The sequence below is a fragment of the Harpia harpyja genome, chromosome 13, assembly GCF_026419915.1.
Source record: "Harpia harpyja isolate bHarHar1 chromosome 13, bHarHar1 primary haplotype, whole genome shotgun sequence".
Taxonomy (NCBI): Eukaryota; Metazoa; Chordata; class Aves; order Accipitriformes; family Accipitridae; genus Harpia; species Harpia harpyja.
Genome location: NC_068952.1, coordinates 39,446,944 through 39,474,871, shown reverse-complemented (window position 1 = coordinate 39,474,871; position 27,928 = coordinate 39,446,944). Strand labels below are relative to the sequence as shown.

Here is a 27,928-nt window from a genome sequence, read left to right as displayed (position 1 = left end):
GGGCGGCGCGGCCGCAGTGAGCCCGGCGGGGAGCGGAGCGGAACGGGGAACGGGGGAACGGAGCGGCGGGCCGATGGCGTTCAGCGCCTGGCAGATCCTCTCGCCGGTGCAGTGGGCCCGCTGGACCTGGTCGGCGGTGCGGGGCGGGGGTGGCCCCGAGGGGGAGGACGGCGGGGCGGAGGAGGAGGACGACTCCTCGCCGGCGGAGGGCACGGCCCTCGGTTTCAGGCAAGTGACCCGCGGCCGCTTCCCCCCGCCGTCCCACGGGAAGCGCGGCACCCACGCGGGACGGCCGTGCGGGGCTGCGAGCGCGTCCTGCCTGCACCTCCCTTGCAACCTCGCCCCCTCCGCCCCGCGCTGCCCGCTCGCTGCCCGGCATCAGCTTGGCTGCCCGGGGGTTGGGGGGGTTTGGGGGGGTCCGCAGCCTGCACCGCGCCTGGGGAGCCCGGGGGGGGGGGGGGCGGCGGCCGAGCCGTCCCGGTGGCTGGAGCTCGCCGGGAAGATGCCGGTGGGCACAAGGCAGGAGCATCGAGGCTCGCTTCCCAAATTCGCTCCGCGGCGGCCCTCCGCAGCGGCGGGGGAAGATGCCGCCGGGGCTGTCGTGTCCTTGGAGGTCCGTGCTGGATGCTCAGATAGCTCGGGAGAGACCTGGCGGAAGCAATCCCGGAGGCTCGGCCGAGAGGAGGGTTGGGGGTGCGCGGGGGGACGCTCGTGATGGTGTTTCACCTGCTCTCCCTTTTCCCTTTGCTAGCGTGTTCCGCTGGACAGGAGAGAGCGGCCGCCGCAGGATGCCCATGGCCGGCCGGCCCGGGAGCCGGTCTGGCTGGGTGTGTAGGCAGTGTGGAGGATTTCAGAGCTAGCCTTGAAAGCGGTAATTCCTCACTCTTTTCCCCCCCCTCGGCAGCTCGGACTCCGAAGGTAATTTTGAGACCCCTGAAGCAGAAACGCCGACCCGCTCGCCACTAAAGGAGTTCTGCGAGCCGCCACCGCCGGGATCGCCGGAGCCTGAGGCCGGGACCCAAGGTAAAGAGCCAGCGTGCACCTTCTGCTTTTCGGCTCCCCGCTCCAGATGCGGAAAGGCAGGGTGGGGTCAAGGAGGAGAAGTCGCTTGTTTTGAATAATGCCTGCCACATTTTTTGTGGTTAATGGCCTGGATGGTTCAAATGCCAGTACTCGGGGCTGTGCACTCTGCAAAGGGCTGTTCTCTCACTTGAGTGAAACGTTGATTTTATTGAAGCACTTTGGAGGGAGGGGGCCGCGCTGCAGGCTCAGAAGGGTCAATTTGCCCCCCTTGGCTCATGCCTACTCAGTGCAAAATTATCATTGTGCTGTTTTGCAACCACCGGTCGCACCCTCCTCTGTCCCTGAGCCGGGGAGAGAGCGAGAGGCTTTGCACGTCGGGTTTTGTGAGCTGCCGAGCCGGGCTGAGGCTGCGCCCAGGGATGCAGAGGCTGCAGCCGGGCCAGCTGCGATGGATTGATCGAGAGGAACCGAGGATGTTGTTGAATCATTTTGTCAGTTAAACTGCCCTCTGCCACTTCCCCCACAGACAGCACAGTGCTCAGGGCAGCCTCCCGTCGCTGCCTGAGGCGGAGAGTGGGCTGCTGGCCAGTGGGAGCTGCCCCACACGTGCCCCGCATGCCGCTCGCCTTTGGCTCTTGCACAGGAGCTGACGTGGTGCTGGGTTTGTGTCCTCCTCCTGGCCGGTCGGTGATGGAGGTTTCATTGCACAGGTCTCTCTTCTCTGGAGTTAGCGGCCAGGTGTCTTTGCTGTGTAGCTGCTGCTAAAGATGTAAGAGCTCGATGCTGCTAAACCCCATTTCTGGAGAAATCGCGAGGGATCTGCTGAAAACGCAAAGGGTTTCCTTTGCCAGTGGGGTCCCGTGTTGTTGCTGGTTTATCCTTGTGTCTCACGCTGGCCGCTGCTCCTCTGAGTGTGGCTCCCCATTAACCCCTGGCCTTTTGGGGAGCAGCTCCCCCCTGTTGTCGTACCCTTCTCTCCAGGGGGATTTGCGGTTGGTGCCTGTGGCTGAGCTTCATGTTTATGTCTGTTTTCGTGCTGCCAGGAGGAGGCTTTGAAGCTCCGGCACCTCTGCAGCAACCGCTGGAGGTTATCAGGGCAGGGCAGGGAGGAGACCTCCCCTTTCATCTGCTCTCTCAGCAGAGCGGGGTGACTGTGCAATGTCAGGACATCTGGGAGCCCCCGGGGGTGTCTGCAGGAGGGCAGCCTCTCCAGGGCATGGGGCAGCGCTGGGGGGGGTGCAAGGTCCCGGACAGGCCATCCTGAGCATCCTCTGCCCTCTCTTGCCCGACTGCCTCTCGCTGCTGCAGGGCCCCCGGTATGCGACTTGCAGTATTGTGTGTTTCTTGAATGCTCACAACAGCGGGCTGGTGGCTTACTGCTCGGCTGGTTTCGGAATGTGGTAGCTCGAACCAGACCCTGGGTCCTCCCTGTGCAGGAGCCAAAGTACTGCGTGACCTTGGCAGTAACAGGGTGCTGTGGCTCTCCATCTCCTGCGGTGTGGTTTCGCTGTTGGGATGGATCTGGGTGCCCATCCCTCCCTGTGGAAAACACAGGTTTGTTTGCCTTGATGGAGGGAGCGCTTGGTTCACGCCTCCAATAATCGCAGCTCTTGGAATAATCCTTCCCTTTTAAGAAGGGATGATAGAGACATCTTTACTTCGGGGGAATAATGTCTGGGGAGGGGGAGAGGGGAGATAAAGGCTTTCCCAGCAGGTACGAGGATCACTTCTGCCAAAGCTTCTGCTCAGGGAAGCGTGTTGCCTCAGACTCCAGGGTGTCACCGTCCCAAAGTATTCCTGTGCCCCCGCATCCTGGGATGAGCAGTTCCTCGAGGCCAGCCCGGCACAGCAGCGAGGGAGCCGGCTGCTCCCGGCACCCTGCGCACAAAGGTCGCAGTGTTGTGGGGCTGAGGGGATGATCTCTGGCAAAAGCTGTTTTTCTGTGCTGGCTGGTGGAGAGCAAGATGTTGGAGACAGCAGGGCCAAATCCGCTGTGTGACAGCACCCAGCTCCATCCCTTCCCTGTCCGGCGCTCCGGCTGCATCTCTTCAGTGTCTCTGAAATGGTGGAGGGAAGGGATACCCAGGTGCGGTTGCGAGTTTGCGGTGTGCAGAAGGCATCCTGGGGTGTTAAATCACCGTACCTTAGGTAATCTATACATTAAGCCCTCGTCTTTGCAATGCTGTTCTGCAGCAGCATGTACCCTTTCGTCTGGCTGCAGCTCAGGAGCAGCAGCGGTAATAAATGCCGTGATCGGGAGGCAATCCAGCGTAATGGCTGCTTGTCAGTACTGAAACAGCCGAGCTGTTGCGTGTATGGCGAGAGCCGCTGCCCTGCAGTCGTTGGGGAATAGCTGCTGCCAGTGCCTGTGTGCACCTGGGCCAGCACGGAGCGGGGGGACCTACACGAGCCCAGACATACGGGCAGGCACATGGGTGGGCACAGCATCTCCCAGGCTCGGGTGGACTGGGAGGATCAGACACTCGTCTGTCTTACAGCTGCAGTCTCATCCTTACTTGGGAATAAATAGGGTTAGGAAACTTGTAAGGCAGAAGCTGTGACTCCGGGGGCTGGCGGCTCTGGGCGCAGCTGGGAGGTGGCCTGGATGCGTTAAACCCTGTTCTCGGGGACAAAAATTCAGCCGGTCCCATCGCCGTGGGAAGGGGGTTGCAGTTAGGCTTTATGCCCATTCAGGATCACTCAGTTTTCCTCTTGCTGTCTCGGACAGCGGAGGCTGTAATTCTGACCCATTCTTGCTAAAGAATATCTTCAGTCATCAGCCAGAAGAAGATAGTGTGTGCAAGGAAATGAGCAGAAGCAGCAAACATGGAACCATCAGTGATGGGAGCAGGCTCATCAGCTTTTACTTCTGTTACCCTGATGCAGGGCACGTGTTTTCCGGTGCGTTAGCGGCAGCATCGTTTGCCGGTATGCTAATTCTTAACAGAATAGATTTAAAAATAGATCAACGTCTGTTAAACAAAAGCGGAAAGCCAAAAGAGGAAAAAAGTCGTTAGCTACGTAAGCCTAAGCTGAATGTACCGGCCAGATATCCTGTGCTCAGTCTGCGTGTTCGAGTGAGCTGGGGAAGGGAGAAATGCGTGACTCATGCTGTGCACAAAGCATGAGCGGAATCAAAGGCTGCAGATAGTGGAGGGGTTGTTCTTGCCTGCGTTTGGCATTCAGGGCCGTGCAGAGGATCATTGCTGCTTCACTTGGTTGCTGTGTGTGGGATGAAAAGGGCGCGGAGCCTTTGCATCGCAGCGCTGCTGCTGCCAAGTTTTTCTGATTCATTTAAGGGAGCAAGGGATGGCATGTAGGAAAGCTGTTTAGTTAGTCGATGTTTGTGTTTAATTTCAGCCTAAGGAAGACAAGCGTAACGATTATAATGCACATGCACAAAGTGCCTATTACTGCGGTGCCAGGCTGTCCTGTCTGTATGTTTTCCTTTAGAGAGTATAAAATCTTCATTTTCACTTTGTAATATCCCCTCCATGTACACTGGCCGGACCAGAAGCAGGTTTGCACTCTGTGCACAGCTGGTACAACTCCTGTTTTCAGGGATCCAGAGTGCCTTTTATTGGATCTGTGTTTGGGATGGATCCTGGAGTCACTGAGCATGCCTTGCTGTTGGCAGCGTCCATTTTCATGGTGGGACGAAAATGTCCCCACCTGCAGGGCGCAGCGCCAGAGGGGAAACGGGAGAGCTCGGGGTCACCTTTTCGGTGATGCTGAAAGGCATCTGCTGGGCTGCCTGTGAGAAGAGCTGGTCCAAGGGGGAAACCTGCGTGCGGTGGGTCAGCGTGCGCAGCAGCCTGGCCGCCAGACCCCCTTCTCCTGGGGTCCCGTGGGGCGTTCAGCACAGTTTTGGCCCAAAAGGAGGGTTGGGGCAGCGAGGCGGCTGGCAAGGCAGCTGGGCTGGGGAGGCACTGGCTGTTTCTGCAGGCCGGTTTCCCTGGCAGGAGACGTGAGCAGAGGGAGTGCGTGCTGAGCCGGCGCGGCGGCTCTCCAACGTGACTGCACGGGGGTGGCGGGGAGCTGGGCTCGCTTCGGGATGTAAATGCATGCAGAGGCTGTGGAGGAACAGGGAGAGCTGCATGCAGCTCGCCGGGGTTGGGAAGGGCTCCCTGGGCAATAGGCAGTGCTGCACCGAGGTTATCACGATGCTCGTACCCAGCAGAGCCGGGCAGCTGCGGGGGCCGGAGCGCAGACCTCGGCTCTTCCCAAGCGCCCCGAGGCCCTTCGGGTCACTGGTTTCTGCATCCTGTGGAATTGTTCCCGCGGGAACACGTTTGGCAGCTGATGGGACGCTGCGTTGGAGGCAGAGGAAACGCACAGGGGGAGGAACCGCGGCCACCTGGCTGGGGCCGGGGGGGCTTGTGACCAGGCTGTGCCCCCCCAGCCCTTGCTGGGCAGGAGAACCCGTGTGGGGTGGGTTTGCCTGGGATGCCATCACCTTTGGGACTGCTTTACAGGAGGGGTTTTTGTCCTGCTCTCATCAGCAGGCAGGAGGGGCAGGGGCTGGCTCTCCATCCCTGCGAGAGGCAGCTGAAGCGCCGGGTGATGCCCTGGGAGCCCTGTGGCGAGGGCTCTGCCCCACGAACCATCGCACTTTTCATCCTGGCAGCGCTCTGTGGAGAATTGACCTCGTAGCCTTGCCTGCCTTTGTCCTCTGTATGGATCTCGGTGCCAATGTGAGCCCGTCCCACGGTGGCCTCAGCCCCCGAGGCTGTGGTCCTCCAGGGAGGTGAATAGCTCAGCCCAAGCAGAGTTGAAAATCGGAACTCTGGGGCATTGCATGAGCGTTCGGGGAGGGCAGAGATGGGGTTCTTGCGGCGGAGGTGGGCAGGCCCCTTGCTGCCCCTTCAGCTCTCGTTTCTTCCTCTCGGTTCCCTTGGGCTGTTGCTCAGACACAGCGCTGAGCATGGCTGTTAACTCACACAAGTGATTAATACCTGTCTCGTACCCAGGGCCTCTCTGGAGAAGGAGAAAAAACCCACCGAGCTTGCGGGAGGGACGGTCCTACTTCAGAAGATTGCCAAGATCGCAGGCGAGCTCCTGAGCTGTCTCTCACCTGCACCTCCTGTCTCCCAGTATATTCCTGTTCCTCCACTCTTGGACTGGCTGAGTGGGCAGCTGTGCTGCAGGCAGGGGCTGTGGAGCAGCTGAGCTGTCTTGGGTGCAGAAAACAAGTGAACCACAAAATTGGAAGATCTGGGCAGGTGGCTCTTCTAATTTTTGTGAAGAAATGGTTGTTCTGAGTGACGGTCACATGCACCATCCCTTCTTCTCTCCCCGCCCTGCAGACATCCACAGCAAGGAGAGGTGGTTTGCATGCTGACTGCTTGTTATTTAAGAAGTAATTACTCACTGCTTGGATTAGAAACCAGGATGGGCTTATGTCTGTGAGAACGGCGGCTGCAAAACCTTCCGGTGGGAATGTAAAATGCATTTAAAAGGTGCCTTTTGCCCTGACTTTGAAGTCTGTTCTTCTATTCAGGGCTGTCTCAGTGAGGTTTAAAACATCTGAGCAACACAGCAAGTGTAGTAACGTTTTCTTTGGGGTCTGTTAAGGAGGTTTTCCTGGTTCCTAATGATGGAAAGGCCTGGCAGGCACTGCCTCAGAGTGTTTTCTGGCTGCACTCCAAGTACATATCCACTGGATTTGTGTTTACTGATGCGTTTTCTGGGGCAGCAAGGCAACATCTATTTGGAGGGAACTTTTTTGCAGTTGGAGGGAGGTTTTTTGCAGTCTTAGGGAGCACACAGCCCCTCATGATTCATTTCCATGGCTTTTAGCATCCTGGAGATCAATTATGCAAACCACGAGCCATCAGCTGACTCAGGGTTGTTGGCTCAGTGTCCTGGATTAGCCTGGGGACCAGATTTTTGCCTGATTCACTCTTCTTCTTCTGCCAGCCTGTGACTCGCTCGGTCACCAGCAAATGTGAGCTGGTTGCAGATGCCCCGCGATAGGAACAGCCCTTCCAGGGAGACGCGCTTGGGGTGGCGGGAGCTTGTCATTGGCATTGCCCAGCCAAACTTCCCTGCGAAACGAGGGCACGCTCGATGTGACTCCCCTCCACGGTTGTCACCCATGTGCCAGGGCAGGGTTGCAGCAGTGGAGGGGGAGAGGCAGGTTTCCCCGGCACAAGCTTTGCATCACCCATGTCACCGTTCCCAGCCAGGTTTTCAAACCAGTTTGGTCCTCGGGCGAGCACTGGTTTTGTTCTGCCCTTGGAGGACCCGGCTGGGCTGCATCTCCCCAGAAAGGTGCCAGCGAGAGCTGCGGGTCCTGCGTGCTCCCTGAAGGGTGCTGAGCACCCCAGCATCCTGTTCTGCCTTATCCTGGGAGTCTGTGCAATCGTCCCTGGCTGAGATGCGGGAGAAGAGGTGCAGATGAGCTGGGTGGAGGTGACACCGGGTGTTTTCCTCTTGTGCCTTTCTGTGCCTGTGCCGAGGTCCTGGCTCTAGGTGCTTGGTGGGTGTAGTTTTCAGGATGCCTCGGTAAATAAGGAGCTTCCCCATCCCTTGACAACAAAGAAAAGATTAAAAAGTAAAAAGATTTAGGGGAAGGGATTGGAGTAATAGCGATTAAGTCATGGATCAGGATTTGTGATTAAGAAACCCTGACAGCAGCGTGGTGAGCCTGGCGTAAATGCACAGGCAGGATTTCTGCAGACAGAGGTGCAGGCAGCGTGTGGCCGAGTTTCGGCAGGCAGGATTGAAACTGCAGGCAGGCAGGGTGCTGAGCAGAGCAGCTACAAGCACCTGCACCCCGCTGCCGGCAGGCCCTTTCCTGCGGGCTCGCCGCTCTTTGGGGCTCTCATTGCTCTGCTGAGCCCTCCTTCCCTCCCACCCCATCAATAAACGCACACAGCGTTTTTGCTTTCCTGGCGCTTTGGCTTCTCGCGTTGATGCATTGCAGCGACAGTTTGTGAGCACCGACTGCGTGCAGCTGCTGTATCTGGAGTTTCTGGTTTACAGGGGACCCTCCCGGTTTACGGGGGACCCTCCCGATGGCTGCATGTCTCCGGTAGTGGCCGAAGGGTGCTCTGGTGTGGGCAAGGACTGTCCGTACCGCACGGCAGCCCCGTGTTGGGCGCCTGTCGGGACTGCTGAGGGTCTGCGGGAGAGCGAGGGCTGCGGTGTCGGGGGAGAGCAGCAGTGCTGCCAAACCCGCTCCCGCACCTCGGGGTGCAGCGGCTGAGTCCTGGGGAGCAGTTTGCGTCCGGCAGCTTCCCTCTGCCTGGTGCACATCCAGCTCCGCAGCCCTGGCACCAACCACCTGCGGGCGGCTGACCCCCAAATCCCCTCTGCAGCCTGTTACATGCTTATTCATTAAGCACAGCATCTCGTTCCCATTCACCCCAGGGCCTGCTTATTCACGTTTCATGGTGTTTTCTCATGTCATGCTTCCCCGAATTCCTCCCGGTAATTCTTAACTCTCCGCCCAGGTGAGCAGCGACTCCCTGTCGCTGTCATTCCCACTCGGATGCGAGTGTTTCTGCCCTGGGAGCAGCTGCCCCGCGGTCAGTCCTGGCCAGTGTCAGGCCCTCGGGAGCCTCGCTGGGATTTGCAAAGCCCCCCTGGCGCTGCCGCCACCCTGGGTGGGAGCAAGTGGTAGGGAGTGGAGAGGCATAAATGGAGATGTTGGTAGGTCTGCTGGTGTGCAGACAATGCCTCCCTGCACTCACAACTACAATTCATTTATATAACTGCAAGCTGCAAACCTAAGATTGCAGTTGGCAACACAGCACATAATTAGGGATGCTCTACCTTGTGGGATATATTAATGAATCGTATTAAATAAAGAGTTCTGCACTCACATTAAATAAGAATATTCATGTACTCCATTGCATGACATATTAAAAAACCCCAAACAACCAAGCAACAAAACAGAGAACAATGCAACTTGTGCACACCTGAGAAAGGAAAAGAAAAAAAATATGTTGAATAAGTAGTGCTATAAAAGGCAGTAAAGCTTTTGCCAGAGACCTTGTAGTCTCTTGCACAGATTTACAATTGTGTTTGATCCTCCTTCAGTTTCTCACGGGACCCTTGTCTAGCTTTGTCATTCTTTATTATGAGACTGACATCAGTCAGCTGGTTTGTAGCCAGTTGCACTAATAATAAACTGGCAGGGCTCGCCCTTGGCATGCAATTTATGTAAATTTTCTCCACTGTGTTCATGGGCTTCAAATTTTACAGAAAGTGCTTGAAGCCAGGGTTATGCAGTCATTCTGGCAGGTGGGGAAGCTGAGCTTTGGGTCAGTGGATCCCCTGTAAAACTTGACCCTGGAGCAGCTGTGAGGAGGGCAGAGGAACCGCTCCGGAAAGGGGTGCTCGGCAGGTGGGCGTTTAACCGGTTCCTTTTATCTTTTCAGAGCCAAGCGGCCATGCCAACCTGCTGGTAGGGGAAGCCTGCCGGGACATCTCGCCTGGGACACACCCCAAAGATGAGGCTCAACCGGAGATCGGAGCCCCTAAAGCCAGCTTGGGTACTAAAGGGGAAACCGACCCCGAAGACTCATCCCTGACACAGCCGCCGGCTGAACCCCAGTGTCCAGCTGCGCTGGGAAGCAGGGCTGACGCTGGCCACGCTGCCGTACCTGCTGCAGCGCCAGTGCCGGTGCTCCATGCGGGCAGAGCTGCCCAGGAGCGGGTCATGTCCGGAGAGGACGCGGCGGATGCCGGCACGGGGCTGGTGGAGCCAAAGGCTGATGCCCTGGCCCGGGAGTGCTCGCCCAGCCGGGGCCAGCTTGAGAAAGGGAAAACACCTTTGCTGGGGAGGAAAACAGAAGAAACCACAGAGGAGACCCCAGTGCCCCAAGCATACTACCAGTTCGACCCCGAGCAGTATGACGAGAGTGTAAACCCCTTTGTGGCAGGGGGCTGCCGGCTGCAGAGCTCTCCCCCGGCAGCCCCGCGCAGCCTCTCCCATCCCAGCAGCAGCCCTGGTGAGCTGGGAGGGGACCTGGCCCCGGAGCCCAAAGGGCAGGTCCCGAAACCCGAGGTCGATTTTACGGAGGGGGGAGAGAGCGCGGAGGCCAGGAGAGCTGCGCCCAGGAAGGGCAGCAGGATCCCGGCCAGCAAGCTGACACCGAAGAGACACCGAGACCCCTCCAAGAAATCAGCTGAGGATGCGGAGAGGGGTCCCACGGAGCCGCCACCTCCCCGGGGCTCCCCCCGGCTGGGTCCCGTGCGCTGGGACAACCCGGGTCTCAACCCCTTCAGTGGCAGCTCAGCGCTGCAAAACTCGCCGACTCTCCCCAAGGGCTCTTACCAGTTTGACCCCGATAACTTTGACTCCATGGATCCATTTAAGCCCACCAAGACCCTCGCCGGCACCGCTACCAACTCCTGCCCCACTGCCGATAACAGCCTCAACGAAATCCTCGAGTCTCAGACGCTGGAGGTGCAGGACGATCTCGTGAAAGGCAGAGACTCCCCGAAGAAGCCCAAGTCGCGCCTGATAACGTGAGTGCTGGTGCGGGCGGCTGGCCGGGGGCTGGCAGCCCTCTCCGTTCCCCCGTGCGCGGGCAGAGCAGCGGTGGTGGTGGTGGTGGTGATGGTGCTCCTGCTCCCGTGCCTTCTGAGCGAGCCCAAAATACCGACGTGTACCTCGGGTTCTGCTGCCGCCCCGGTTTTAGCTGGCCCCTTGCCCTGGCAGAGGGGCAGCTCCCCTCTCTCTGCCGGTGCCCTGGTCACTCAGGAGTGGATGGGAGGAGAAGGATGGGTGTCCCGGAGCGGTGCCAGTGTCCCGGGTCCCAGACAGAGAGGGGAGGGCTGGATCAGGACCTGCTTGGCAGGATCACCTCTTTGGAAAACCCCTTGGGGGGTCAGGATGCAGGCACTGTAGGGTCGAGGAGTCAGAGCAAAGCTGTAATGGAGGCTTGAGCCTGTAGAGGGTTTGCCAAGCGCACAGGAGGGTTTGTAGGTCTTCTGGAGCTTGTGGATGCAGGTCTGGTTGATCAGATGCTGCTGGGACATTTTGTGAGCTGCCACTGAATTTCTCTTGTTATAACAGGGGAAGAGAATTGAGGTTGAACAGCCAGATTGTTGCTTTTACCACATCTGCACAGGCAGTAGGGAGCTTGTTGTTCCTTGCTGAACTATTTAAGTGCATTTTTAGTTCCTGAACCATGCTATTTAAAACCCCCATGTAGATGGTGACATTTCACAGTATCTCCTGGGAATGCAGACAGCATTACCTTCCTCCTCTGGGTACAGGTTTAATCGCTAAACCTTGCTATTTTCTTGGTATTTCACCTGTTGTATCACAAGTGTCCTCCAACCTGTGTCTGGGCAGTGCTGAAGTCTCAGCCTGACATTTAAGACAGCAGCTGCTGAGCTGGGCTCGGCTCTACCTGCCCTCCCTCCACACGGTCTCTGAGCGGGCAAGGGAAGCAGAGGGGATATTGCACAAGGGAATAATTGCCCAGCCAATTTTGGGTCCTTCCGCTATAATTTGTGATTGCGCTTAACACATGTAATTGGAACCAGTTGAAAGCAAAAGCGAGCAATAAGCTTAAAAAGGGAAATTTTAGGAGCACAGAGTTTGTGGCTGATTTGGCAGTAAAACCAAAACAAGCCATCACTCTGCTGACGGAGTCTCCGGTGGGAAAACTAGAGAGTGGGTTTTTACAGAGAGAGCAGATAAAACCTAGCAGGCAAAAATAAGAGTATGTTGGGTGTTTTTCTCTTAGAAATACTTTGCAGAAAGTTGATAGGGATTTTTTAAGAGTTGGCATTCCCGTGTATGACCGCGGGCGAGCAGGAGCTGGTGGAGAGGGGAAGCGGCTGGGAATTTTCAGGCTCCCTCTCCGTCAGTCACCTCGGAGCAGCATGGGCTGCTCAGGGCGCTCACCTCCCCGGCAGCGGGATTTGTGGTTGAATCTCACCCTGCCGCCGCAAATAGCAAATGCAGAATCAGAGCATCCTTTATCTGTGTGTTCGTTCCAAAAAGACAGAGCTGGGCAGCTCACTGTGCTTCTCCAGATGAGAGTTAATATCCAGGTCTTTTCACATGCTCTTCTTCTCTCCATCTGTCTGTCTCTCTCCCTGTCCATGCTTTGGTGCATCAGGACCACTGAACAAGTGAAATTTCTCTGTTTTCTGTTGTAAGTACTCTCTTCTGTATTCCTTTCTTCTTTTCCTTTGCTGGTTTTTGTCCTCTCTCTCTGGGTGCGTGTTGGCCCCACTCGTCTCCATGGCATGCAGGCTCCTTCTTGCCCTTTGACTCGTGCTCTCCGCTGTCCGATTTGTGTCCCGCACCTCTCAGGATCCCCGGGGCAGCTTAGCCTGGCGAGTGCCTGGGGGCGAGGGAGGAGAGGAGAGCTGCACCCCAGGCGTGCGCCTGCGCTTGCTCTCGCAGCATGCCGACTCGCAACGCCTTTGGATGATGTACAAGTACTCGAAACCAGTGCATCGGCTAACGGAGGGGGAGCAGGTTTCTGTGCAATCCAGGTCCCTGCAAATGGGTAGATTTTAGTCCTGAAGATGAGGGTGTCTTTTATGCCCTGCCATGCAAAACCACCAGGCAGGCAGCTGCTGTAGAGGGGTAGGGTGGAAGGCATCAGCTGGGAGGCGAGGGAGTCAGGGGGCTGTCTCCTGCGGCTCCGGGATGTGTCAGATAGTCCCAGGGGAGCTTTGCCCTCACAGCCGGCTCCCAACAGGGCTTTCTTTAGATCTTTGGTAGCTCTCCCCTGAAGCATCCCTCCTGCGCCCAAATGCGGGATGGTAGAGCTGGTCTGTGAGATCCTGGACAGGTTAGAAAGCACGGCTCAAGTAAAGCAGCCTTCGTTCGCTGCCCCGCGACCCGCACTGCTGCAGTGGGGCTGTGCTGTACCCCCGGCAAGAGCAACCCCGCGGTGGGACACCAGTGAAATATCGAGTGCCCTGTGCTGTGCCCCCCCAGGGCTTGCTGCTGTCCTGTGCTTCCATCCCACGGGGAGGGCGAGCAGGAGGGACTGGGGTTACCCCCATTTAGTCTCCTGGCAATGCTCGGTGTCTCTTACAGATTGTCAGCCGCCGCAGACCCTCTGGGCTTGTCTGGACTCTGCTCTCATGCAAGGAGAGTCAGAGGAAGGAGCATGCTGGGCTTAGTTCCTGATCTTGTGTCGTCCATCCCAATGCCCTTCTTGTCCGCTTAGTGCCGCCTGCCATATGCACGAACAGAATTAGAGCTGGGCTCAAGCACTGACATCTGCGTCTCGGCCGAGAACTGATCTGCCTTTTTACAGCACGGTGTTCAACAGTGGATGTCTGTCTCTTACTGTGGGACCTGCAGCCCGGCAGGTTTGCCCATGCATTAAGGGGGCACGCAGGCAGCGCTGCCCGCATTTGGGTTTATCCAGCTGTGAACACTGGTAACTCCTGCACGGGCGGCTGTGCGTGTTCTGGCCTTGGGGGCTGTGGGGCAGAGCCGGGGCCATTGGCCTTGGCTGTCTTCTCCCTTTTTCCCCATCCTGTTGAATTACAGAGCTGTTATCTCGGGGCTGGGAGGGGGAGATCAAACCAGCTACCAGATGGTGTGATAACACCGGCCCCAGGAGTTGGTGCAGAGCAGAGGTGGGTAAGGACATGGCGAGCTGCGGTTTAGCTGCTCACATTAGGGCACGATGGAGAAAAACAGTCAAGAGCGATTTTTCAGTCTGACCCAGGTGTGCATGTTAGCGTGCAAATGAAATTTCCGTGTGCCATGCCACATTGCTCGGTGCGCTCTGCTGGTGCACGTGTGTGATGGGATGGAGAGGCTGGAGAGTGAAGTGGGTGGGGGTGATTCTTTAAACCTAGGAACAGCTCGCTGCAATCCTGCTTGAGCCTCTGCCCATGTCCCTGCTGCGGGGAGCGCCGAGTCTGGAGGCAGAGATCCCTCCCCAGGTATCCGCAGCGGGCTGTCACACGAGCTGTCTCCGGCTTAGTGAATATGTGTCTTCTGGCGGGTTCGGACGTGGCAGTGAGCCGTGGGAGATTGTTAAACGTGGAGTGAGAGGGTGTTGAGAGATGCGGGAGGAGAGCTCGTGCTCTCCTTTGCGTGCCGGGGTGAGAGCCGTGATGCATGTCATCTCATCGCTGACTCCCTCAGCCCCCGCGGGCTTCGGTGGCACGGACCCTGTGCCACACACGGCCGTTCCTGCTGGGACTGTCCCTCCGCCGCCTCGAGCCGATTCAAGATGTGGATGCCCGGTGTGTCAGGACGTGGCTGTGCCCGCAGTCCTGCGCAGATGGACTCCGGGATGGCACGCTTTGAGGAACGTGGGACAAAGTTCCAGGGAGAGTTTCCTCACTGGAGGGTATCCAGCCATGGGACCACCTGAAAGATCAACCTGAGCTAAACCTTCTCCCATCCGCAAGGCCCTTCTCCTTGGGACAGCATTTGCATCTGGCGGAGGGAGCGTTCGAGGCACAGCGGATTGCCCTGGTGCTCTCCCGCAAGCAAAGCAGAGCTCTGGAACCAGCAGGTCTCTGCCCTGGCTGTGCAGGTCTGACTCACGTGGGAGACACGTGGATGCTGTGGGGACATCCCAGACAAACCTCCAGCTGCAGGGACGGGGCATGAGACAGCCTGGAAATGGTTCGTTCCTGCAGAAAATCAATGTGCACTCAGACCTCGGGATGCCGTTGCACTGGACGCATAGGATGAGGGTGCAGCAAGGGAAATCTTTCTTTGCCAGCTCCTTGGCAATTGCCTCTATCACCGTCAACACCTTGAGGTCTTTTCTCCCATCCTTACCTTCAACAGGAATAAATGCCTCAAAGACAAACCCAATTGCTTCGTAGTCGTGTGTTTTGTTTGCTTGTTCCTTCTGTTCGTTCCAGAACTTGCTCTGCCTCGATATTTCACTGGTGAGTGGGGTTGCTGGCACGCAGCGGGGTGCAATGCTAGCGCTGGGGCTGTCTCCCCTTGCTTGGGCTGTCTCGCACGTGCCCCCACCTCCTCCCCACGCAACCCACGCGAGCCCACACCTCAGCCGGCTGCTTCTCTCTCCCCTGCAGGAGCGGCTGCAAGGTGAAGCAATATGAGACGCAGTCCCTGGTCCTGGACGTTTGCACTCAGGTATGTGAGATCCGACCCTGGGAGCTGCTTGGCTGGGCACAGGGATGCTCGGATGGCAGCATGGGGAGGGCTGGGCTGGCTGAGCTCTGGGCTGGCGTGTGCCTGCAGCAACGCCTGACCAAAGGGCCAGTTCCCTGAAAGCAGCAGCTTCCAGCCGTGGGGAGAACATCTTCCCCGTGGGCAGTTTCTGGTGGGAAGGGAGGGAGGACGGCTGTGCTTGGTGCTCACCCCAGAGGGGGAACTTGTCCCTGGGGATTTTCTGGCCGGGGAACACTCTCTGTTTTCCATGTGCTTCATTAGAGACCATGTGTGTGCGGTATCTTAGCCCTGTCCCCAGCACGGGCCAGAGCAAAACACCGAGCTCTGTGGTCAGGTTAACAGATTTTGCGTGTTTATCACTTCTGTCCCTGGCACCATGTGTTTCCTTCTGCCAAAACCTGCCGAGGAGCTGGTGGGGAGCAGCTTTTCGGTGGATGCTAAGCCTCCCGTGCTTCCCATGGACTGTCCAGCAACCTGGTTGCCTGATCCCCACGGATTAGCTCAGTCCTGCTTAACCACATGCCTTGATCCTGCAGGATGAAGGAGCGTTGATCTCAGAAATCCCAGATATTGCAAATCGGGATGGACATGCCACCGATGAGGAGAAGTTGGCCTCCACCACCTCCACACAGAAACCGGCCGGGCTGGAGAAGAAGGGCGAGCCAGAAGATGACCTGGAGTACTTTGAGTGCTCGAACGTTCCCGTGCCGGCAGCGAAGCACGGCACGGAGGCAGGTGAGGAGCGTCCCCGCTGCCTCTGGCTCTGGGGACGCGTTGTGCGTGCACCCAGGCAATCTCTACAGCCTCTGGCAATGAACTGGTGCTGTTGAGACAACGCAGCTTCGTCACAGTTTATTTACACCGACAGAGCTAAAGGCTGCCGCAAGTTATAGTGAAACCTCCAATTGCTTATCTGCACTATTTCCATTATGGAAAAATCACGGTCCAGGCTGTCTTTAGCCTCTCTCGGCACAGACCCCTCTCCCCATGGTCCCCTCGGCGCTGCGGCAGGACGTGACTCAGGCCGGCGAGGCTCCCTCCCCGCGGCACACGCTGCCCCGCTGCCAGTGCCCTCCTGAAACTGGTGTTCACTGGTGAGCCGAGCCGAGGGCTGAGCCGAGCAATCGCACGCCGTTCAGCTGGGATGCTCCCAATGCGTGGGCTGCCTCCCGGGTTGCGGGGTGCCCTGCTCAAAGCCTGTGCCAGGAGCAGAGCTGCCGGGACAAGGGCTGTGGTTGATGGAGGTCTCCGTGTCGCTGCGGAAGACCTCCACTAATGCTCCTGGTGGCATTTTGCTGTCAGTCTCGTATGTAATTAGCCTCTCTGACCAATCCATTAAAAAATAATTAAAAGCCAGGCAACACGGCATTTAATCAATAGCAATGTTATAGGTGCAAGCAGGAGAGATCACCACACGGAAGGTTTGCAGCTCTCCCCCGTGCGGGTACCCATTAATCATTTCCCCTGAACGCTGTGCAGAGCTGCAGGCTCTCGGGAGAGGAAAACAGTCCTTTGTCTCTCAAGGGAGGAAAAATCTGACAGTCAACAGAGAGGCTGGGAGGTTTTATTTATTGCTGCTCGTCTCAGAGGGCCAGGCAGGGGTGCACAGGCTCGGTGCTGGCTGCAGGGATGGTGCGGTGAGCTGTGGCATGCAGCCGCTGGCCAGAGTGCAGGGGTAAATGGGAAATAGTAGGAAATCTGCAGTCACCAGCATTACCTTGCCTCCTTCCTTTCCTAGCTGGGCTCTCGCAATACGCTTTTCTCTGCACAGTTAACACATGAATAGCCAGTCATGTCTGCAGTTGTTTGAGTGAGGTTCATAAATTATCTCCCACGCTATGTGAGACGGCAGGGTGTCCCACGCCTTGCAGACGGGAGGAGATGGCTTTTATCTTCTCTCCGCTGCTGTTAATAGCAGGGGCCATGTGGCAGCTCCTTTGGAGGGTGTCAAGCCCAGTTGGCGTGGACTGAGGTTTGTGCTATTCGGAGTGGCCCGAGCAGCTGGGCTTCATCCCAGGGATGCATCCTGCCCGCACCGGCCACCAAAGTGCAGAATGTCCCGGGTGTCTTCATTCCTCCTCCTCGGCCCTCCGCGGTCCCAGGGAATGGCTGGTGTGGGTGGCAGCTGCGGGGACACGGGCACGGGGCTGAACTGCCACCAGAGGGAAGTGTTGGTTTCCACTCCGGGGAGCGCAGGAGGAGAAGCTGGCAGGGGTGCAGGATGCGTCCTCCCTGCAAGGGCAGGAGCCGGGGACAAAGAAGCCCTTTGGGAGGGGAATCTCAGGGGATGCAGAGACTTGGGGGTACCCCTCTGCATCCCGGCAAATCCACATTTGCCACCAGGGTCTTGCTTCCAGGTAGCTAAAAGGTTGTATTTCCTTGTCTTTAGGCTTTGAAAAGGAGATCTCCAAGCAGATGGAAAAGGATGGGCCTGGCATCTTCCCCGTGAGTGCCTCTTGCTTCCTCCTCCCTCACCTGCAGGGAGGCTCAGGGCGGCTGTGCCGGTGCGGTGCTGGAGCGGCTGTGCCGGTGCGGTGCTGGAGCGGCTGTGCCGGTGCTGGCATGCAGCTCGGCAGGGCAGTGGGGCTGCGGGACGGCTGATCCCCCTGCCCCGTAGCTGCTGCCTGCCCCACGGCGCAGAGGGGTGCGGGGAAGCTGCGGCAAACGTTGCTGCTAATCCCAGAAGTGCTACCGACACCTCTCCGAAATGAGTTTCTTTGGGAGCTAAAATTCTTGAAAAGCCCACGCAGGGACTCGATAAAAATAGCTGTGATTTGCCGGCAGGCCAAGAGGAGCCTGGCAGAGGACGGCTTCCTCCCGGGTGGGTGCCACCGCTTGCGGCATGGGAAGGAGAGATGCTGGGGATGGAGCAGGGCTGGTGAGGAGGCAGGGCTGCGGCCGTGGAAGGGCAACGAGAGCAGACCCTGCCTTTGGAAGGGGGTGAATGACAGTGAAAGGGCAGAGGAGGTCACGGGGAAGGGACGAGCCGCAGGACAGGGGCTGTGTCTCACGTGGAGGAGTCCAGGGCTGGCTCTGACGGCCGGTTGGTGCCTGTGCCTTTTACAAGGCGCTGCTTTCAGGAAGGCAGCTGACAGCAGAGATGGGGGGATTAATAAAAAAAGCCCTGGCTCTGCAGCCACAAGTGACCCTGGCACCCTGGCAGTGGCACATCTGCATGGGGACAGCCCCGATGTGCCCCGAGGAGCCGTTGGAGTGTCCCCAAGACCCCTCCGCTGCAGGGGGGACCCCGTGCCAGCTTAGCCACCCCTGGCCAAAGCTGCTCAAGGTGGCAAGCAGATGACAATGAGATTAGCAACATCAGCAAAATTAGCTTCTCTGAGACAGATTTACCTATGCTAAGCCCCACAAGGACATTAGGCGAAGTGAACCTTTTGTTTGGTGCTGGGGAGAGCGTGGGCAGACTCTGCTCCTGCAGATGAGCCAGGGTCACCCCAAAACCACAGCGTGGGAGGATTTGCCGTGGGACAGGCAGCGGGCAGAGGTTCTTGCAGGTGTTCAGGTGCGCGCCTGCTTTTGGGAGGTGCCGTGGGAGGCTGCTGCCAAAACCACAGGGGGCTGAACCGGCTGCCCGGACCCAAACCTGCACCCGGGGGTGGCTTTGGGGGTGGCTCCTGCCACCGGCCATCGCTCGCCCACTGCTGCGGGCAGCAGAGCTGTGAGAGCCGTGAAGGGCTTGGTCGTGCTTGAACCTGAGCAGCAGTCAAAGCGCAGGGGAGGAGGGGAAAGAAAGAAGTGCTTTAGTGCTCTCGTTTCCAAAACACGGCAAAAGCAGACTGCCTCCTCCGAAGCACTTCTCTATTTATGGCCTGGCAGCCGGTTCCCAAGGAGATGGCTGCACAGGGCTGTCACTTCAGCTGGGATGATAAAAGGAGGAACAGGCGGTGGTGTAAGCCTCAGTTTGAAGGAATGCTGTTCTGGAGGCCTTTCAGGCTGCAGGACCCCTCGAGGGAAGGGATGGGGCCGGCATCCAGGCAGCACTCGGGGGGGCTTGGGTCACGGGGCTGAGCTCTCCCCCCAGTTTGGTCCCTGCAGCTGCAAGACTGGTGCAAAGGAGCTGGGCTCTGGGGAGAGCAAGCAGGGAGCGATGGGGGTAAAACCACCTCAGACCCTCATGGGAACACCCATAATGGAAACAGGAGGGTGCTGGGAGCCCTTTGTGAGCATCTCCAATTTCGGAGCTCTCCCGAACAGCTGGGGAACTGTGGGATGAGCGGGGCTGTCCCTTGAGGAGGGGAGCAGGAGCAGCCTTGGAGCTGGGTCAGCCAGACCCCTGCTCTGCAGCGAGGTGAAGCCTGCTCCCTCCGCCAGCTCCCTTGTGCATTTGGGGTGATCAGCAATGCCCAGCAAATGTCCCTGCAGCTGCTGGCAGTAATTTGGATGCGTCAGCTGCAGCGACGTCTCCACCTGACTGGGAGGTGATGGAGACAGGCGACCCAGACCCTCGCAGACCCCCCACGTGTGGGTCACAGTCAGCAAAGATCCTCCAGGCTGGAGATATTTTTAAACCAGCCACAGGGAAAGTGAAGGGATGTCAGATGTGAGCACATCTCTGCTCAGAGCTGGGTCTCGTCCTTCCAAAATGGGCCCTTGCTGGGTCTCCTCTCTGGGATGCTGCTTCCCCAGGGCAGCCCGTGGGTGTCCTGCGGTGCAGCCCCAGCTCCCAGCACGGGACTGGGCAAAAAGTGCACTAAAATCCCCATATGGGCTCTGCCGGGTGTCTGCTACCAGGCTCTGAGCTGTCAGTGTGCAGGTAGGGAGGTTTGGTGCCTGAACAGAGGCTGATAAAATGGGGCAAAACACCCCAAACGGGGGAGGCAGGGTGAAAAGAAAACCCACGCAGCATCCCAGCTGGGTAATTCCCCCCCAGGGCAATCCCGGGCTGTGCTCCATGGACAAGCCCCCCGCCGCCGTCACCAGTGTGAGCAGGAGCGAGAGTCCCCTGGACAGCATCTGCCTCAGTGAATCCGAGAAGACGGCCGTGCTCACGCTCATCAGAGAGGAGGTAACAGCCGGGGACCCCGTCTTTCCCGGGTGCACCCCAATACAGCAGCCGTCCCAGGACTGCCCCTTGCCGGACCCCGTCCCCACTGCTGCTGTGGTGGGGAGCAGGGGCAGCTCTGCTTTGCCTTGGGGGGGGTCTGGTCCCCTGCACATCGCAGGCACGGGGCAGCAAGGGAAACCACGCAGAGCACGTTCCGAGGGTCCTGTGTCTGCTGCAACCTAGATAATCACAAAGGAGATCGAAGCAAACGAGTGGAAGAAGAAATATGAAGAGAGTCGCCAGGAAGTCTTAGAGATGAGGTAAAAGCCTTCTCCTCGCGTGTTCGCCTGCCCGCTGCCCTGCACAGTGCAGCGCCGTGCTGTGTTTTCCCTGTTGGGAGGTGGGTTAGCGGGGCCGTAATGGGATGATACGGCTCGGCGGCGTCGGAATGGGACATGTTAGGAGACATGTACTCTTTGTGCTTGGGCTGCGTTGAGCCTGCCGGTTTCTTTGTTGCGGGAATAAAATCCCATTAGCCACGCGGGCCGGAGCGGCAGCGGTTGGAGGGAGGTGTTAGCGTCGAGCAGCGATGATGGGCATTGCAGCACCAACGGCTGGGGCTCTGCAGGCAGGCTGCTGCTTGGGCTGCCTTTGTGGTGTGGGGAAGGGGCAGCACGGCCCCGGGGGAGCTTGCTGGCAGAAAAACTGCTGCCTCTTACCTGCTTTTTTTCTCCCTTTCTTCTAGGAAAATCGTGGCTGAGTATGAGAAGACCATTGCCCAGATGATAGGTAAGGTGCTGTCGCCTGGCCGGGCGTGCGGGGCAGGGAGCTGGCTGCCGCAGCCGTCCCCGCTCAGTCACTATGTCCCCGCTGTTTATTCTCCATCACAGAGGATGAGCAGAGGACAAACATGACATCTCAGAAGAACCTGCAGCAGCTCACGATGGAAAAGGACCAGGCTCTGGCAGACCTAAACTCAGTGGAGAGGTCCCTGTCGGATCTCTTCAGGAGATACGAAAACCTGAAGGGTGTCCTAGAAGGCTTTAAGAAGGTCCTTACCTTGGTTCCCTCTTTTTCCTTGCAGCCCTGGTCCCTGGACACAGTTCCTGTGCAGTATTTCCCCCACTTTGTCCCGTGCTGCAGCACTGTGGCTCTCCCATCCCACGCAGTGCTGCTTCAAATGTCCTGGCCCTTGCTCAGAGGACCGCTCGCTCGCTTTCCTCTGCCTGCTTTCTGCTAAATGAGCAAAAAATCTTTCAAATGCCAGGGGAAGCCTGTTGTCCGGCTCTTCTCCACTCTCTTCCCCACCGCTCTCCTCCTGAGCTGCCGGCAGCAGAGCATCGTGCCCTGGGCAGAGCTGCAGCCAAGGGAAGAGCAGGTGCCAGGGCAAAGCGCCCCGAAAAACCCTGCCTCCACCTACACACCGTTTTTCCATGCTGTTGAGTTGGATAAGGGGCTCCAGCATAAGGGAGAAGCTGGGTCTATTTAAAGCCTTTTTCTTTTAGACTCAGAACAGGATATATCATCCCATCAGAGCAACATCTCAGTGCTCAGTCTCCATGCAGATGGATGTACTTTTTTTTTCCAGAATGAAGAAGCTCTGAAGAAGTGTGCTCAAGATTATTTAACCCGGGTCAAGCAAGAAGAGCAGCGGTATCAGGCCCTGAAAGTCCACGCAGAAGAAAAATTAGACAAGTAAGGTCATGCATGAGATTGCTGGGTGCTTAAAGACCTTGTAGGGCAGTGTCTCCATTTGGCTTTCCTGAGGTTTGAAGGCAAGAGCTTATTGATGTGAAAAGCTGCCTCTTACAACCTCAAGCTCAAGTGACTTTAAATGGCTGTAAGTAAGCCAGCACAAATCCCTGAACGGATTCTCTGATCTCTGCTTAGTTTTTTTTTTAATGGAGAAACTGAGGTTCACAGTCTATTTACAGCCACTTAACAAGTTCCCACCTTTCAGAGGGCTCCTGTTTGTGGTGTGCGAAGGGGTCAAAGGGGTCGTGCAGCTACCAAGGCTCAGCTGATGAGCAGTAGCTCACCGACACGCAGTATCCCCAAGCGAAGCGGGTGAGGAACTGTCTTAGCTTCGCTCTGAGAAAGCAGAGTTTCCATACAGGAGTTTGGAGGATCTGAATCAATCCAGTTTCATGCAGGTTTTCCATAAGGGAAAACCACCTCTGAGGCATCCAGGCAAGCAGGAGCCGGGCTCTGCCGATGCCGCGTGGTCTAACGTCGTGCTGCGGTGCTCCTGGCTGCACCCAGACGTGACCACCGTCCCCTTCTCTCCAAACCCCACCGCAGAGCCAACGAGGAGATCGCGCAGGTGCGCACGAAGGCCAAAGCGGAGAGCGCGGCGCTGCACGCCGGGCTGCGCAAGGAGCAGATGAAGGTGGAGTCCCTGGAGAGAGCCCTCCAGCAGAAGGTAATGCGCCCGCCCTGCCTCCTCTCTGCAAGCTGTGCTGGCTTTGCTCTGAATTTCCAGTTTGCTGCCCTGAGCATCCTGTTGGTGCTGGAGGTGTCCTTCAGATTTTTGGCCCAGAAAGTGTTTTGTGGTTTTGGGTTTTGGGGTGTTTTTTTGTTTGCTTGTTTTGTTTGTGTTTTGTCATTTGGGATTTTTTGGTTGTTGTTTAAATATGCAACTGCGTCCTCTTGCAAGGAAGGAGATGCAAGCTCTGCCCAGGTGTAGGAATGGCTGCGTGCAGTGACGTGGCTGCCGGTTCAGGGCTGGCATGCGTTTGGCTGTCTTGGAGCGTGGGCAGAGCTCGCTCACGTGTGCCCGCTAGCAGACACGTGGGCTGAGGAGAGCGTGGTGGGCTGCAGCTTGGTAGCTGCAGGTCTCTGTGCAGCACCGGGGGCTGTCAGGGACGAGGAGGGGTGAGCCCGGGGGTCCTCACAGCACCTGGATAATGCACAGAGGAGCTTTCACTGGGGCTGGCGTGGGAGCTGGCTGTCCCTTCCTGCGCTGGCTCGGTGGCAGATGGGTCTGGGTGTTCCTGCATCTGTGCCGCTGCGGGGGTCCTCAAGGTCTGCTTTTCTTCCAGAACCAGGAGATCGAGGAGCTGACCAAGATCTGCGATGAGCTGATAGCGAAGCTGGGAAAGACAGACTGAGTCTCACCGCCCCTCGTCCAGCACTCCGCACTTGGCCGCTTTTCTCGTAACGTCAAGCACCTTGCCTTACCACCCAGGAAAACCCCCCAGCAGAGAAGCACACGCGTCCAGCTGCCTGCTCTGCTTGGCTGCCGGACCCCACGGCCCCCCATGCAGAGCCGGTCCCCACACTGTCCCTGTCTCTGTTTCCCAAGGGCTCTGGGGCTGGGTTCCCTGCGGTCAGGCTGGGCGTGCGTGTCCCTCCTGGGGTCCGCAGCAAGCGGCTGCCACGCTGTCCGTCTGCACGGATGCCACCTCTCAGTTGGGAGGTGACACCCCGGGCTCTGTCCCCCTCGGCCGGGCTGGGTCTAGTTGTGCCCCTACATGCTCTGTCACTTACTGTCCTCACGTGCTCAATTGCACGGGTCCAGCCACATGGTAGGTCCTGCCCCGGGACGTGGGTGATGCCAGGGTTGGAGCCGCCAGCCCTTGCGCTGGGGAAGGGGACCTGGCATGTGGGTGCACGGCTGGGGAGGCAGTGAAGGTGCCCCAGGCCCCCACCACAGGTGGTTTGGGGCCACCAGCATGGATCCCCTGGCTGAAGCAGCCTCCCAGTAGATCGATCAGTTTTGGAGGAGGCGGCAGTATTCAAGGGGCTGGTCCCGGACTCTGGTACACGGGGGAAACACAGCACAGCGCATCCTCGTCCCTGGCTGTGCCAGCCTCGGAGGAAGGAAGCCGACGTCTCTGCATTCGTGCACTTTATTAGCATTTATGAGCGCTCGGGCTCTCTGCTCACTTCTTCCAGTCGGGCACGGTCCTGCTACACATCTCGTTCCCCCAGGAGCACGGATACGGCCACTTAAGCAGTAGTAACTTAAGTCCTCTCGAAGGAGAGCCCGGCCAAGGGGAGGGCAGGAGGCTTCTGCACCCAGAGGTGTTTGAGAAACGGGGGACATGTCGGTTCTGGAGAGCTGGGACTTGTCCGTCCGTCTTCCCCGTGGATGTCCTGCCCGCAGCCCTAGCTCCTCCTGAGGCTTGTTAACGTGGGGTTTCTAGTCTGCTTTAAAACGTGCAAAGCCAAGCCCCTTGCTGTTGGCTCCCCATGCCCTAGTGAGATTAGTTCACCACTTTGAATGTTGCAGGAGAAAGGAAGCAAACCCTGAACTGCTTCACAATTCTGCTGACTTAAGGCTCTTTTCCCCAGTCAGTACAGGAAGGCAAGGAGGACTGCAGTACTGCCCTGGGTCTTGTGCTGCTGTCAAAAATGCCCTTACGGCACTGAATATTAAGAGAACCAAACAAAAGCCAGCCTTTACAGGCAAAGGCAGATCCAGACAGCAGTAAAATACACTTTGAAATCTCTCTGGATGCAGCCCAAAATCTGACTTTCCATGCAGGCTGGCTGCCTGCTCTATTTCAGAGGTGTTTACCGGACGTGCCAAGCTCCAGCAGAATTGCTGAGGTTGCCTTTGCACTGTGCTGGGAACTGGGGGGCTCTGGGGTGATACGATGTGTTTAAATCCGTGCGTAGATCCTGCGTGTGCCCTCCTGGTAACACCATTGCAGGAACCAGCCGTGCCCGGTGAGTTTTGCTGCTCTGCACGCTGTGCAGTGCCGCGTTTTCCTGGCTGCCGTGCCCTGGGCGCAGCGCTCGGCATCCACGAGCCGTAACCGGTGCCGTGGGCCGGGGTGTGCCGTGGGCTGTGGGTGCTGCGCCTCGGGGTCTGTGCAGAACCATCCCGTCCTGCACAAGGCACATCGATGGGATCGGGCAAGAGCTGCAGTGGTGGATTCTCTACTATCACCTTGAACAGATAGTCGTAAAGCGTCAAATAAGGGAAATATTTGCTGTTTGGACTGTTTCCTACCCAGCCTATCTAAGACTTTCGCAAACCTTTTTGCTGCTACCTTTTTGTAAAAGATTTGAGCTGTTTTCCTTCTATTTTCTAATTCCCTGTGTTGAGCATGCAGTGCAAACATCTGTTTAAATCAGAGCCATACACTTGATATATATTTTGTTAGTTATATTATGTATAGAGAGAATTTATTATACACTTAAGCAGACAAAGATGCCGGCAGCCTGCCCTAGCACACAGAGTCCAGGCCTGTTCACCGTGCTCCCAGTTATCCCAGTGAATGGGCTGGTAGCTGTGCGGTAGGGAAGCTGATGGCTGATACTACTCGGAGCTGTGCACCTGCAGCTGTGTGCTGAATATTCACTCCTTTGCACACCTGACAGAAAGGAAAAACATTTTTTTCCTGGTTTTTTTTTCTCCCCCCCCCCCCCCCCCCCTTTGTCCCTCTAATGGGCTGGTAGAAAAGCCTCTGTCAGATGATCTACAAAGACTATTTCTATTTGGGGAGTCAAAATGCCAGCCCCAGCCCACTGGAGCATAACTCCCCTTCCTTGCATTTCATCAACGTTTGGGGTTTCATAGACTATAGCACTGCTCTTTTCTTCTTCTCCTCGCGTGTCCCACTCCAAAACAGCATTCCTGCCTGGATGTGAGTGACCCTTTCCTGGCTGCAGTTAGCTGGGCTTCGGCAGGGTGGTGGTGACAGCAGGGAGTGACCCCTGGAAGGTGCTTTCCCTTTGGACCTTCTGAGAGTCCGTACAGGTCCACTAAAACCCTTGAGAACCGGGGATTTCTTAGGGAGTTGGGTTTTTTCTCTTTGCAACCCTTCAGAAATGGAGGGGAGCAGGTCACCAGAGAGCAGCCTTGCCCAAGCTCTCGGAGCTTGTAAAAAAGTTGATTTGGGGCTAGTTTCTGGTTTGGCACGCAGGTTCGCTGTCGTGCCCGGAGCAGCGCTCGAGGTCCCAGCACGAGGCTGATGGAACCAAAGCGCAGGAGGCAGGTCCCGGCAAGGGACCGCAGGGCACAGCAGCCCTCAGCCTCGTCCTCTGCACGCGGACACGCTGCGCAGCGTGCCGGCTTTACACGAGGTATGAACGCCCCAGTCCATCCGTGTGAATGTTTACTTCCCGCTCTACCTGAAGGGATGAAATTTGGGTTCTGTGTTTGCTGTGGCCAGCCAGGGCCAGGTTTGCTCGTGGCAGGGGGGGTCAGCTCCGAGGAGCAGAGCACCAGGCTCGGGGTGTTGGGCTCACTGGGGGTCTGACCTGAGCATGTTTGAGTTCGGTCTCTCTTCGGGGGGGTTGTTCTGGCCCCAGAGGTGGCAGAGAATTGCAGAAGTTTTGATTTCACCACTCGGCACTTCCCCAGACCCCCAGCCTGCGTACACGCTGCAGTCTTCCCTCCCAGGCAAAGAGGAGCCGCCTGGAAGGCCAGGCTGGCTGTGGAGAGCGGCTCCCACGGCAATAATCTGCTCTGGCAGTATCTTCCCCGTCTCTGCTCCCTGGCATCTCCCGGTCCCACTTTCGCTGCCTCTCTCGCCCCGGTGCTGTTGCGTTCCTGTGCCTGTCAGCATGCACTTCCAGTCTGGGCAAAGAAGATTCCTAAGGAATGATTTATTAACTATAATATGGTTATAGTTACATATATATAAATATATATATAATGGTTATAGTTATATATAATAGAAGGTGTGTGTTTGTAACTGTAAACGGGCAGGACTGTTGCATCTCGCATGCCGCTCTCCGGCATGCGGAGCCGGCTCGGCCCCGGAGCTCCCGCTCGGCGAGGCTGCGGAGGCGCGACGCCGGCGCTCGCTAACCGACGGCGTGGGGGCCGGTGGCAGGAGGGGTGCACGGTGACTCCCTCGCACGCCTTGTGAAGACAACGGCATTCGAACGCCGCCCTTCCAGCCAAGATGTGTAACCAGCGCAGGGAAGCCCTGCGGATACCCATGCGCCGGGGTCGCAGCCTGGTTGTGTTTGTTGTCTTTTTCTTGCAGTAGAATTCAAATATTCCTTTCTGACAGCGGTGGGTGCCTGCCCGTAAGCCGCTAGTGTTGTCGTTAGCGAGTGTGCGTTTGCCAGCAGATCTCTGTCTACAACGAAGTGCCAACGAGTAACCACCCTGACTGCAAATCGCTTCCACCCGTCCCTCCAGCGTGCCCCCCCCACCCTGAGGCAGGAACTTTCTCTGCATTGACTACTACCCTGATCGCTTTGTACCATGTATGTAACTGCCATCGCCATCAATTTTATATGTACAATAATTTCCCTTTTATATGTCAGGTAAATATTTGTAAGAGTTATACTCACACAAATGAGATTATTATAATGATTACTAATATATTTTTTCCATGTTTCATTGCCTGAATAAAAATTGTGTTTATCACTCTCGAAAACTTTCTCGGTGTTTGTAAGGTCAGTGAAGGGTTTTTGGAGAAGTTGGCTTTATCTTCCAGGATGGGCCATATTCTGCCTGGTTTTTATTAATGTGCTTTACAATGCAGTTGCTTTCAAATAAGTGTGGTTATCATCTGTTCCTGAAATGTGCATTCATAAACTCTGAAATTCAGACCTGAGACGACTTTGATGCCCCCTTGACTCCTACCACGCCGCAGTGATGCTCCCGGCAGATTCCGCCGAACCGTGGTGCAGCCAGCGGTGAGCTCGGCCAGAAGGAAGAGCTGAGGGCAGTGGTGAGGTTTTAGGCAGTGGGACTTGGCTTAATCCCCACACTGACCCTGATAACCTCTCGTGGCCTTGGGTAAATCCCTCTGGAAGGATGGAGACCGCCCTGCCCAGCTGAGGGCTGGGGAGTAGGTGAGCGCAGGGACGACTCCGCTGGGCTCCCAGCC

The 27,928-nt window shown here is 57.3% G+C and overlaps 1 protein-coding gene across 2 annotated transcripts; it reads left to right on the top strand.

Annotated features, from left to right (window-relative positions):
* Positions 1-27,472, top strand: TACC1 (transforming acidic coiled-coil containing protein 1). 2 transcript variants are annotated; one of them, XM_052805379.1, is made up of 14 exons: positions 1-228; positions 905-1,023; positions 9,411-10,503; positions 12,111-12,146; positions 15,025-15,085; positions 15,661-15,859; positions 17,514-17,569; positions 20,013-20,147; positions 20,370-20,446; positions 20,872-20,915; positions 21,017-21,177; positions 21,715-21,821; positions 22,428-22,548; positions 23,168-27,472. In XM_052805379.1, the coding sequence occupies exons 1-14, from the start codon at positions 74-76 to the stop codon at positions 23,234-23,236; spliced, it is 2,433 nt and encodes an 810-aa protein (XP_052661339.1). In that variant the 5' UTR covers positions 1-73; the 3' UTR covers positions 23,237-27,472. The 2 variants fall into 2 exon arrangements, with proteins under 2 accessions (XP_052661339.1, XP_052661340.1); XM_052805380.1 differs by lacking the exon at positions 12,111-12,146 and having other exon boundaries at positions 4-228.
* Positions 27,473-27,928: the final 456 nt, after the last annotated feature.

What these genes read in the sequence shown, in the direction of transcription:
- TACC1 (XM_052805379.1), top strand. Translation starts at nt 74, where the DNA reads ATGGCGTTCAGCGCCTGGCAGATCCTCTCGCCGGTGCAGTGGGCCCGC. An exon ending in GACCATTGCCCAGATGATAG is followed by an intron (nt 20,916 to 21,016) that starts GTAAGGTGCTGT and finishes TCTCCATCACAG; the next exon opens with AGGATGAGCAGAGGACAAAC. An exon ending in AGAGAGCCCTCCAGCAGAAG is followed by an intron (nt 22,549 to 23,167) that starts GTAATGCGCCCG and finishes CTTTTCTTCCAG; the next exon opens with AACCAGGAGATCGAGGAGCT.